Below are 13,054 nucleotides of genomic sequence, written 5' to 3' on the forward strand. Positions count from 1 at the left end.
TATTATAAGATCAAATTATAGATCAAGCAGAGAATAGAAATACTGATGGAGAGAAACATTCCACAGAATCAGTAAATCATATTTCAATTTTACCTGTCAAAGTAGAAAAACTGAAAATACCAGGTGTATATATAACAAAGGATGAAAAACGCAAAGCTCCTGTAAACAGTGCTAGTTTTGGGAATTCAGAAGATCCATTCAATTTTATTAAACAGGTATTGTTGGAACAAATTGTGTTTGCTGTGTTTTTTTCTATATTTCATACACGAGGTCGTTTAAAATACTCAGAGAGCTTAACAAAACTGAACACTGAAAGTTTCTAAACAAGTAATCAAATAACATTTAGCAATGAGTTTAGATTCTAATTTTAATTCAAGAATATCTGAGAAAAGCTATTCGATTAAGGAATTTGCAAGACTTCATTTAAAATGGTCAGGATATGTTAAGCCCATACATTTACTACCCACCGTTAAGTCCTGTGATCCAAGTTGTATAAAAGTACATTACTTTTCACAATTATAAACGACAGTCATAACTTTAATAAAACATTTATTAATACCAGTTCAACTGATGCGAATGCATCATCACTTCATCTTCCGAATAAACATTTAATGACTGTGTCTCCTTTTTTCTATCTATGATCTTATATTACAATTTACATGTTGTTTGGCAAATGATGCGTGACCCTTGTATTTTTGCTTTTGAGTTATTGTAGCTTTAAAGCACAAACTGTGGGTATTTTATACCTTTTTGTTATTCTTTTTTTCTACAAAATCTGCAGTTGCTTACTTTAATATTTCTCCATTAGTTTGTTTACTAATAATAATTTTGTTATGAATTAAAAGTTTAAACAAATGCTAATCTTCAAAACTATCATATAATTTTATTACTGTTATTTAATCTTACCAAGATGCTACGGTATTTCGAAGAAAGCCAAGATATTGTACTATAGTGACACCTCAACGTTTTAAAACTGTATATAAAAGCATTTAAATTGCTTTATCGATAGCCAGACTTGTGTAAAAACCTGTTATTAGTGTACTCATTGCTTATATCTTGGAATGTTTAAAGAATGTTAGTTATCTAGTTATAATGGCGACTTATGATAAATGAGACTGATGAAGTTAATCACTTCCCGATAAAATTATACGCTGTAAAATCAGATTTCAAGGGTATCTGACAAAATAATTCATGATATAGCTTCAATAATAACACTTTCTGAAGACTGCACAACACTGAATAACACATTACATATATTTATGAGTGACCCAATCTCAAATGATCCATACTCTGAAACGTTTTTTTTATTTTAAGGACTCTGAAGCAAAACGACGTTTGTCAAATGCATTAATCTCCGAGAAACAGTCAATTGTTGATGCATGGATAGACATAGTTTGTCGGTGTACACAATCAAATGTTTCAAACAAAACCAAAGATGAACTTATATCGGATTTAGGTAAACGAGTAAACAACTCTGAAACTAATCGAGAATCGAACAATGGAGTTGAGAAAAAACTATTAGAGGTAAGTAGTTACGTGATAAACTCATTACTTCTTAATATTCTATTTTACAGCCTTAGGTAAATACATACTGATTGGTTGTTCTTATTTTTTAAAATAATAAGTCTGAAATAGTAGTTTTGTAACTCAAATAGATGAGTTTCAACCGTTGACTCACTTGTTCAAAGTGCAATTCACCTAATTCTGGATGACACTCTAATCGAATGCAATTTGTTTGAGAATAGATAGTTAAATTTTATAGATTTGACCGAAAACATAAACTTAACAATTAAGATGTGATACAGTTAGCGTTTTCTTTCTTATACGAATGGAACATGAACAACGATTGAAGTGGAATAGTATGAATTCAATATATTTCATGGAGCCTTATTACCTGTTAACAAATTCACTTGGATCATCAGAGTACAACTATTTATATATATATATAATATTCCTAGTCATTTTTTTAGAAAAGGGCTATTATGGTTACAATTATGCACCATCGTTTCATTTTTCAATTTCATTAGGTATACTTTGTTAATTCAGCTAGGGACTTAATCAGATGACGCAAAAACTACGGAATCTAAAAGATCTATATTATTCTACTTGATTTGTTTTATTTAGATAAGATTCTGGCTCTAGTAGTTGTTGTGAAATGAGAAAAACATAGTTTAATAACGACCAGTGTTACAAATTTTTGCAAGTTTCAAGCAACAGTTCATGATGTGATATATATTTGTAATTCAGAATACTTGTTATCTTAAAATAAGTGCTACACAAAACAAATCGAAAACGTAAATTTCATAACCATCACATAACAGGCTATAAAAAAAATACAACCTTGAATTGACAAGAGTTTTTTATCAGTCTGGCAACAATGTGAGAAGGCAGATAGACTTTAATTTATATATTTATGTTAATGCCAATCGAAAACAGACATATAGTGAATCACAGAAAATCAACTACACAAAACATTTTGTAAAGACTAATCGAACACATAATTTGGAGATCAAGCATATTTTCCGATAAATAAATCCAGAAATATGAAATTCTGTCAAAAAAAAGATAAAAAGAATTGAAATGATAAACCAGTGACGAGGTGTAACTACAATTAAACTGTACCTTTAAAATGATATGCCTGTTAATAATAGTAACAAAGAATACAAAACATAATGTTATTCATACGATACAAAAACTGTTCATTATTTAACATGATAAATTAATTACGCATTTTATAAGAACTAAATTAGAATCAATGGTCATGGAAGTAGTAACATGAAACCAATGATGAATTGTTTTGAAGTGTGAGATTAACAAATTTCGAAACAATATATATAGGCAAATAAAATGTATTAAGGTTTTTTAGATAACTACAATAAATTTCAAAGTCCTACATTTCATTTTCGTTGGATAAAAATAAGATAGCAAAAAAAGGTCTCCATTAAATTCTATTGATTGCACTTTCATTTGCTTCAGAAAACTTTAGACTAAGTTAGATATCTCGTTTATTTTATTCTTCATCGATAATTACAAATATGTTTTCAGTTTAATGATCTATATTATCACTTTACGTTAAGCAGAGACGAAAAACCTGTTCGAATTTCATGCAGAAATTCAGAATCATTGTGTAAGGTTTAAGCAAAGTAAAAGGGATTTACTCTTTAGGTCACTAACTCTCACTTGATAGCTGATTGAAAACAGGAACTCTGATTGCCCTGAACTAGATATACATAATATGGTTCGTCGTGAATAACATCAAGGCAACTCCCGATTAAAATATGTATGACAGAGAACCATGTTACAGAGATGATTTTGAACAAATTCTCTATTTCAAGAACATGTCGACCGAAAATAATTTACTAACACACGCTCTTAGTTACAACTAATAATAATAATGTGAACACAATTGGGAACCTAATCACTCTGGAATTCTGTTCACATTATTATTACTCTTATTATTATCCTTATCTCCTCTTACCCCGTTTCCAGTCTAGTTGCCATTTTATTTTTATATATAAATGCTCTTAACAAGTATATGTGTGATCAGATTGTTCGAAATGCACTGCGCCAATATATCACATAATTCTGATAATCTTCGTCTTCTTATTACATTATCGAAGTTTATCAAGGGGACTAATTGCTTTAAAAATACACACATTTAAATTGGTAAACACAGTGGATGTGACGCAATCGTTTCCTAAAGTACATGGAAACGATTGCGTCACATCCCACTGTGTTTACAATTTAAATGTGTGTGTGGTCACACATACATAGGGAGGAGTAATCGTGATCTCAACATTAGGGTGAGTGAACATGTACCCAAATGGCTTCAGAAACAAATACAATCAAGTGACCCAATAAGAGCAGAGGATAAACACCCATCATCCTCTATTGCTAAACATATAATTGAAACAGGTCACAAGATTGATCTAAATTCAGCTTTTGTAGTGCTGTATAAAAGTGTAAAGGGGCGTATACTAAGGTTCATTGAAGCCTTAGCCATACGAAAATTCAAACCCCTTTATGTGTTCAAAAACAGTTTGTTCTTACCTTAAACCTACCCTGGTAATATTGACTTATTATCCAGAGTGATTAGGTTTCGCTTTGTGTTCACATTATTATTATTATTATTATTATTATTATTATTATTATTATTACTCTTATCATTATCCTTATCTCCTCTTACCCCGTTTCCTGTCTAGTTGACCTTTTATTTTTATATATAAATGCTCTTAACAAGTATATGTGTGACCAGATTGTTCGAAATGTATTGCGCTAATATATCACATAGTTCTGATAATCTTCGTCTTCTAATATCATTATCGAAATAATAATTCAATTTTATTGGAAACACTGTGAATCATGGTCAGTTATTTAAATGGTTAGACAAAGTGATACTTTGGCAATCATGTTACAGAAATTGTAAAAGTATTTAACGGGAAGATTATGAGTTATACGGATCCAATAATGAACTCAATTCACTGTAGGCAGCTCGTCAATAAAATTAATTCATCTTCAAAGTGTCATACATTGGCTTCTTTCTAGTGAACTAATTACGCGCTAACTCATTAGTATATGGGGTTTAGTTGCTACCTTAATCCTAACGTTTCTAAGTAACACCGAATGGTATGGGTTGAAACACTAAATATGAGTGTTTTTGAAGGCTTTTTCAATATTTCCCGATTGTACAGTAACTTTAGTTTCAGGATCAGTCCCGATACTTCTCAACAATTTATTTAAGTATCAAAGTGAGCAGATAAAATAATCTTAGTCGAGGTCTAAACTGGCTTTTGTAATAGTCTGTTCATGAATATTACACTGACTTAAAACAATTTATAGTTTAACCAGTGTTCATATTTTTAGTGTCTTTTAGATATGATAACTGATAGTTTACACAGTGGAATTTGTTGGTCTCAACTTGTTAACTACCTTAAAATTCCAGCAAATAAATGTACAACTGAAGGATTGACTGACTCCATCAACGGCATATCGGGCGATACGAATAAATTCGCAGTGTTGTCAAGTTTGAAACGTTATTCAGTGGCTGGCGAAGATTTAGGAGGACGATTTTTAAAATTGCTACATTCTTCAAAGATATCTGAACAGAATAATGCATGTCTTCCAGTGGGAACGCCATTAGTTTGCAATTATTTGCGAGTAGCTTTGGCAGCACTTCCAAGTGTTATTGCTGCACCTTTGCTCCGTCAAGTGAATCGTCCACATGAAGTATTAGCATGGGAAAAATTGATCAAAGATGCTATCACTTCAGCAACCAATCAAATTAGCAGTAAGTATGTTTGGAGCACGTTGTACCAGGACAAATTTCTTTCATCAGCCGAAAAATCCCCTAACCTGTACAATACTGTCTGAATTCGGAAAAGTTATTAGTATGGAGTTCCCTTTCCCTTATGACTCGGATTCGTATAAATACAAAACTGTTCAATACTATCTAGTCCCCTCTGTTTCTACAGATGGCTTATCAATAAAAACTACTTTGAAACTACGATATCCTTAAATATCCTAACACAATAACAATTTTCTTCCAAGTATTTTTATGAAAAGAATATTTTATATATGTACCCCAATTATAATACTTATGGATGGTTTAATCCTGTCTATCATATTGGAATGTGTTCACTAATCTAAGTGACTTTATGTTAGAAATGTACATACTCTTGGACTTGATCGTTAAAAACTCGATAAAGTAAAAAGTGTTTGCTTTTGAAAGTAGATAACCATAACAATAGCAGATTCCAAACAAGAACCCATGTTACTGAGCACAGTTAGGTTCTTACCTAGTCACCGTAACTAAATATTTTATCCAGAAATTACATATGGGCATATGACTCGATGCCAATGTATAGAGAGGAGCGTTGAATAAAGTAGTATTTTATACCCAAACACGATTAGAAAGACCATGCTCAGCAAACTGATTTTCATAAATTCATTCTTTGTCTAACTTACTAAAACCCACCACAAATTAATTAGTGATTTATCATATGGAACAAACTCACCAATATCATAAAGAAAAAAAATCATAACTATCGAAATTGTGGGATTTCTTCCCCAAAAGTTTCATAAAATCTAGACCCAAAGCTTTCGATTTATTGATTTCAAACAATGTATGCTGAGATATCATATAATTTATCTTGTTAACCAGATAAAATACTGTGACAATCCTATGGTTTTCATCAAGTAACACTGGTTTCAGAAGCTTTATAGGGGTTATACATGCATAACATACAGAAATGGATTCATTTTGGTGATTAAATCGAAACGGACAAAATGAAGAATTTGTTAAACTTTCTTGGTATTTAATGGTTTGCAAATTCTGAATGTTTTTTTATGTAAAAAGAATTTCTTTAATAAATAACTTTGCTACAATTGATGAATATTTTCCATTTTCCTAAAGATTTAGCCCCAATAAGTACAGTTCACTTACGTCGTCATCAAACATACTCAGCACAGCATAATCGTAGACTAGTAAAACAAGTCACCACGGAAGCTGATCTTGACTCGCCAACATATATTCGTCAGTCGACTCCTTCGAATAGACCATTCACCATGGTCTCTATGTCACCTAGCCTCTATTATACACCAAATGATTCAATTGTGGATGAAACAAAGAAGGTTACAAACAGTTTATCTTTATCACAGAAATCATTAACCTTTTCAAACGAAGCAATTCCTGAAGAACCAATGGAAATTATCCAGTGCGCACGGAAATTCGCAGATGTTCAATCAAGTGCTCCTTTGTGTCATGTTAAATCAAGGACTAGCAAAACACTAGATGAATTGGTAAATCACGAGAATTCTGCTAATGGTCTAGTAGACAAGTGAGACAGATTTTATTATATTCTCTGCTGAATTTGTTTAGAAATAATACTATTAAATTACTAAACTTAATGTAAGTGAACAGTAACACTAAACTATAAATTTAACTAATGTTTATGACAATTATATTAAAAAATAGTAAACAACAGTAAGAAAGGTGTGCTGAAGATAAATCTAGAACTAGTTAAGTTCCGAAACTGGAATATAAGGAAAAGCAAAACAATAGAAATGATCCAATTCATAAACTTCCATACTTCTGATATCAAAAGTATAAACGGTAAATTTACCAAAGAGGATGACAGAAGAATTGGAATATTTGATTGCTAAATAAGCCAAACATTTCATACGACTGAGCGGAAAATAAATGGTACATGATATTTGTCACTAATATTAACCGAATTTATCAGCTCAACGTAATTCTGTGTTAAATTTTTAAAGTAATGTCTGCTTTCATTAGATGAACGATCAAATAATTATTTAGAACACTCAGGGTATTATCAAATTGTCAGCATGGGGAAGTGGAGACGATTGAGTAACATTAAAATTACAAATTGTATAAGACAGAGAACTATTCGAAACCTGGAAGCACTGAATGACCGCTTCGTTTAAGTATGGGACTTCTTAAAAGTGAACAACCGCGACCTTGAAGCCAGGAGTTGAACCCAGCACCTTCGGTCTAGTAAGAATGACTAGCCTCTAGATCACTGAATCGGGACCCAACGGTGTACAAATCAAACTTCAATCAATCCGCGGTATTGAGCGACCCTTTCCAATCGACTTCGATGGGCACATTCGTCACATCTGACACGGCTGAACTCCACCGGTCACAGCTTTTCACGAGGAAATTTACGCATTTTTTTGTCAGAAGTCATGACCAGTGAAGTTCAATTGTGATTTCAGTGAAATATCAGTAAATTTTGATTTCACAATTTTTTCTTCATTTTTGAAGTATAATGTTATCAGACGTCTTGTCAGTGTAAAAATACACAAAAGCAGATTCTCTACTATAAGCTTTTGAGTATTTATTTTGCTTTTTTTTTACAAATAATCAGGACGTTCTGTCTTATATATATATATATATATATATATATATATATATATATATATATATATAATCCAAAAACATTGGTATCTATACAGTTACCACTATAGATCAACTTACCGATCGATGAATAATCTACACCAATAGACTGTTCCTTATTTGTAAATTATTCTGTATTCAGATTTTGGTACCATATTGTATAAGTGTCTCAAAATAATTGCCACTATTAAATACACTACATACACTACTTACTAATGAACCTCATGTATAACTTTAAATAAGTAAATCTATGATAATACACATAAAATCACAGTAAAACGTAATAGTAGAGTCAAGCAGGAAGTTATTTTTATGATCTTTAACATAAAATCCAATTGGAAATATCAATATATACAGTCTTTAGGGAAATTGTCACTGAACCATGATTGTGTGGTTTGACTCCAAATAAAAACAACCATCTAAACATTCGACTTATGTGTTCCAAATTGAAAGAAACCCTAATACTACATTTTAACTACTAGCAGAAATTATAGTACTGGTGTATAAAAAAGACTTCTAGTTCTGGGGAAATAGACAACAGGACGTCAAACGCTCATAGAACATAATGATCGGAAACCAGGAGATAAAATAATTTCTAAGATAAATATTCAATTAAGTGTATATGAATATCAGTTTTTATAAATTTTACTGAATACTGACTGAAATTTCTTGTTTCTATAAAACCAACCTCATATAACTTCGACTTGCACACCTTTCGTATAAATATGCATACACATTATTTTTTATTTTCAGTTCAATGTACAATATCCTCGGACATAAATGCAAGTTTTGAATAATAGTATTTATTATTATATTTGTGCTTTTATGTAGATTTTAGCCTAACACTAACTTCTAAAAAATACTATAAATGTCAACATCAAGCTTCAATAAATATGGTTTATTGAAAATTTCTTGGTAGATACTTATAAGTAGAGTTAGTTTACAATAAGTTTTAAACTATTATGGTACACAAATTTTACATCGAATTATCAATACTTCTTCACAGTATATGCGTATTTACAAACGTAATAATTATAGAACTTGAGGAGTGTATTTTGACCTACTGAATACAGATGGTTTCTGTTGAATGCAGTCGACGCATAACTAGACCCCACTTTTATTAATTCTTAATCTAATTTCAACCAAATTTATCATCAAATTATTCCTTATGATGCTTCAAACCAAAATTATAATCAGACATCGTTATACATAATTATTAAACGAGTGCTCAGTGGCAGAGTTAGAAATATGAGTATATTTTGCAACAGAAAATCTCTTCACTGAGATACACAAGTTTTGAATTTCTTGATCCACGCAACTGACTACTCTCATTCAATAATGAAAAATACACTTTCTGTAATCGATATAATTCCATGAGGTTATTCTGAAATTCTAACTAAAGCAAAGCTGAGTTATGAGACGATTCAATTCAGAAACGGACTATCTCCAACCATCCCCACAAAAATGATCAAATAATATGATTTAAAACCGCTATATAATGCAACATGACAAAGAAATATGTAATATATATTTGAATCGTTAAGCACTGGACAAATCTACATTCCAACGTGAAATATAGATACCAAATGAAAGTAGTTTCTGAACATTTTGATAGTCCGAATACAAATGAACCGAGCATCTGTTTGTCAATGCACCCATTTTGATAGATTAAATGTTTTTTGGCATAGAATTTTGGTTAGTTACATTGATTTACTAGTAAAGAGACGAGTTATTATTTCATAAGGACCTTTATTTCTGAAATAAACCATTCTTTAGTTGACCGAATAAACATTTGACTCTTCTTAATAATGGAACATTACCAATTTTCAAATATAATTTACAGATTTGAAAACTGGATTCAGTACACTAGACGATTGGTTTAAAGACCTCCGGATACCTGATGAAGACCGTGCCAAAGTTAGTAGCTTATTGATACTTATCCTAGTCTAATTCACATTTTCCCCCAAAGATATTAATTTCATTCTTTTAGCACAGACTTTTGATGAGTATCCCCCAATGTTTAATATGGGAATGTTTTATTCGTCAGCAGAAATAAACAAACACTCATGGAGTGACTGGCTATAACGCCGTCTGCATCGCAGTTTAACTTTATCTGAGAAATGACAGAAATGTCTGGCATTTTCAATCAATCATTTTTTCGATTGAAAAAGTTCTTATAGATAAACCTGACAATTGAAAGATCCTCAGGAAATGTAGGGATTTACGGAGCGTTTAATGCACTTAAGCACAAAAACCTAGTTTAAGAATATAAAGCGAAGTTATTGAGTCCGTTTATGAATTGTATGATCCCAACGAAGTGGTTAATCACGATCTTTTGTCACGTACATGAAAAGGTAGCTTGTTATTTATCAACAGACTAACAACGGTAAATAGAACCAAAGACTACAAACGGACATGATGTCCAAAGATCAGACTGGGAAGTCAGATCTTAAGTGACTAGAAAATAAGTGACCTACAAACGTACAACTTTAATAAAACCTCCGACTTGACCTCCCTACGTGAAACAATCATTAGAAGTATGTCAAGTATCTAAAATACTTAACCACTAATATTGGTGTAGTTTACTTTCAGCCGCTAAATAGGTATGAATTCTAATCATAAAACAGTGACGTTAAAAATTTTGAAGACAAAGAAGATTGGCATTTTCAGCCAATAAAAAGTAATTGCAAATCCCAGATGAAGTAGAGGCAAAAGCATCCTATAACTTCACTGTAATTCTAATAAAAAATGTGTTTCCAATAAATAACGAAATCACTAACATTTAGTGTGACATAAGTAAAATAATTAAATCTTTTTCAGCTTCGTCGAAATCACATTGTTGATGAAGAAGACTTCTTAGATGCTATAACGAAAGAAGACTTGTGGAAAATGAATTTAAGGTAGGTTTGGTCATGAATGTTGAAGCATGATTCTAGATGTAGTTAGTTTTAGAATTACAGTTAAAGCAATTCTATTATATCATCGTTGAGAAAACGAGGTTGAGCAGAAAATATAAGGTATATTTGAGCAAGAGATATCATGTAATCTGATCACATATATACTTGTCAAGACACACAGAAACTAACATGATCAGTCAGATGAATGGTCAAATAAGCACAGTGATAAGTGAAAATATAAGAGGAAGATGAGATGGTACACCGCCAAATGCATCAAGGATTATCAGGCTAGATTCGGGATGAGAACAAATGGTACTTGTAAACGTGAGGAAAGTTTAAATTATCTAATATCAACTCGCAAGTAACTAGACGACTTTAACTTCGCAGATCACCTGACCATTCTATCCCGTACACACCAACAGATGCAGGTCAAGATAACCAGTGTAGCAGCAGCCTCTGCATCAGTGGGCCTCAACATACACAACGGGAAAACCGAGATCCTCAAATACAACATGGAGAGCACCGACCCAATCGCATGATGGAGAGACCCCGGAAGAGGTAGAAACGTTCACGTACCTGGACAGCATCATCCATGAACAAGGAGGATCAGATGCAGAAGTGAAGGTGAGGATTGATAAGGCAAGGCAAGGACAGTATTTTTAAAGCAATTAGTCCCCTTGATAAACTTCGATAATGTAATAAGAAGACGAAGATTATCAGAATTATGTGATATATTGGCGCAGTGCATTTCGAACAATCTGATTACACATATACTTGTTAAGAGCATTTATATATAAAAATAAAATGGCAACTAGACTGGAAATGGGGTAAGTGGAGATAAGGATGATAAAATAAGAGTAATAATAATGTGAACACAATTGGGAACCTAATCACTCTGGAATTCTGTTCACATTATTATTACTCTTATTATTATCCTTATCTCCACTTACCCCATTTCCAGTCTAGTTGCCATTTTATTTTTATATATAAATGCTCTTAACAAGTATATGTGTGATCAGATTGTTCGAAATGTATTGCGCTAATATATCACATAATTCTGATAATCTTCTTTTTATTACATTATCGGAAGGACAGTATTCCTACATTTGAAGAACATACAGAACTCAAAACAATTGTCAACAATGTCAAAGTCGGAGTCCTCAATACGAACGTCAAGACAGTTAGTTCTACTGTGTGGAGCTGAAACTTAGAGAACTACCACAACCATCATCAAAAGGGTACAAGGACTCATAAACAATTGTCTACACAATATACTAAATGTCCGTTGGACGGATATCGTCAGCAACAGCAACTGTGGGAGAGAACAAACCAGCTTCGAGTTGAAGAGGAAATTAGGAAAAGATGTTGGAAGTGGATAGGACATACATTACGGAAATCATCAAACTGCATCACGAGGCAAGCGCTAATTTGAAATCCTGAAGGGAAACGGAAAAGAGGAAGGCCAAAATACACACTGCGTCGGCAAATGGAAGCAGGTATCAAAAGGATGAGTATTAACTAGAAAGGATTGTGCAGGACAGGTTTGGATGGCGAGTGCTGTTGGGCGGCCTATGCTCCTCGACGAGGAGTAACAAAATTAAGTAAGTATAGGAATAACTAGGCTGTCTTCACATGAGTATGAAGAAAGAGATTGAGCTAAGTTAAAATCTAGTATTTATTGAGTTAGGAGAATCTAAAAACTTTGATGGATAATAAATAAACTATTTTACTACTGTAACTGAGTAAATGAAAGCATGATACTATTAAAAAATGTCATATAATCGTGGAATTATTTGCGATGTGCTCGTGACGAACGGCATTTGAAACACCATTCGGCAAGTAATACAGCATAAGCATGTAAAAGCAAAACAGTACTAACAACAGGCTTTACAAGTGTCCAAATTTAACTGACGGCACTTTTGTTTTCACAATCATTTCAGTGGTGGGACAGTGCTTCGCCTTTGGAGAAACATACAGAAAATCCGTTCAATGGAATAATGTCTTCATGAAAAATTTCATGAACTCTGGTTACAATTCTTCTACAGAGCCTATATTTTTACAAAGAAATTTTATCTCACACCTTGATACCAAAACCTGAAATGTGCCTTTATTTTATAGTAGTATTTTAAAACCCATAATGCTCAAATATCAAAAAAAAGTTACACCGGATGCAGCTTAAAATACTGTTTTGATTTTTAATAAATGTCTTATCATTGGTAAACTATGAAAACATAATAGAAAG

The 13,054-nt window shown here is 32.2% G+C and overlaps 1 protein-coding gene across 1 annotated transcript in view; it reads left to right on the forward strand.

Moving 5' to 3' along the window:
* MAP3K5 (Mitogen-activated protein kinase kinase kinase 5) overlaps positions 1-13,052 on the forward strand; it is a 64,160-nt gene extending 51,108 nt beyond the window's left edge. Inside the window, exons 25-32 of the mRNA XM_035732654.2 lie at positions 10-215; positions 1,315-1,524; positions 4,864-5,287; positions 6,413-6,836; positions 8,669-8,697; positions 9,759-9,832; positions 10,736-10,815; positions 12,753-13,052. Of these exons, the coding sequence (XP_035586091.2) occupies positions 10-215; positions 1,315-1,524; positions 4,864-5,287; positions 6,413-6,836; positions 8,669-8,697; positions 9,759-9,832; positions 10,736-10,815; positions 12,753-12,810 (1,505 nt within the window). The 3' untranslated portion in view covers positions 12,811-13,052. The remainder of the gene's footprint in view (positions 1-9; positions 216-1,314; positions 1,525-4,863; positions 5,288-6,412; positions 6,837-8,668; positions 8,698-9,758; positions 9,833-10,735; positions 10,816-12,752) is intronic.
* Positions 13,053-13,054: the final 2 nt, after the last annotated feature.

This window comes from Schistosoma haematobium, chromosome ZW (assembly GCF_000699445.3).
Source record: "Schistosoma haematobium chromosome ZW, whole genome shotgun sequence".
Classification (NCBI taxonomy): domain Eukaryota; kingdom Metazoa; phylum Platyhelminthes; class Trematoda; order Strigeidida; family Schistosomatidae; genus Schistosoma; species Schistosoma haematobium.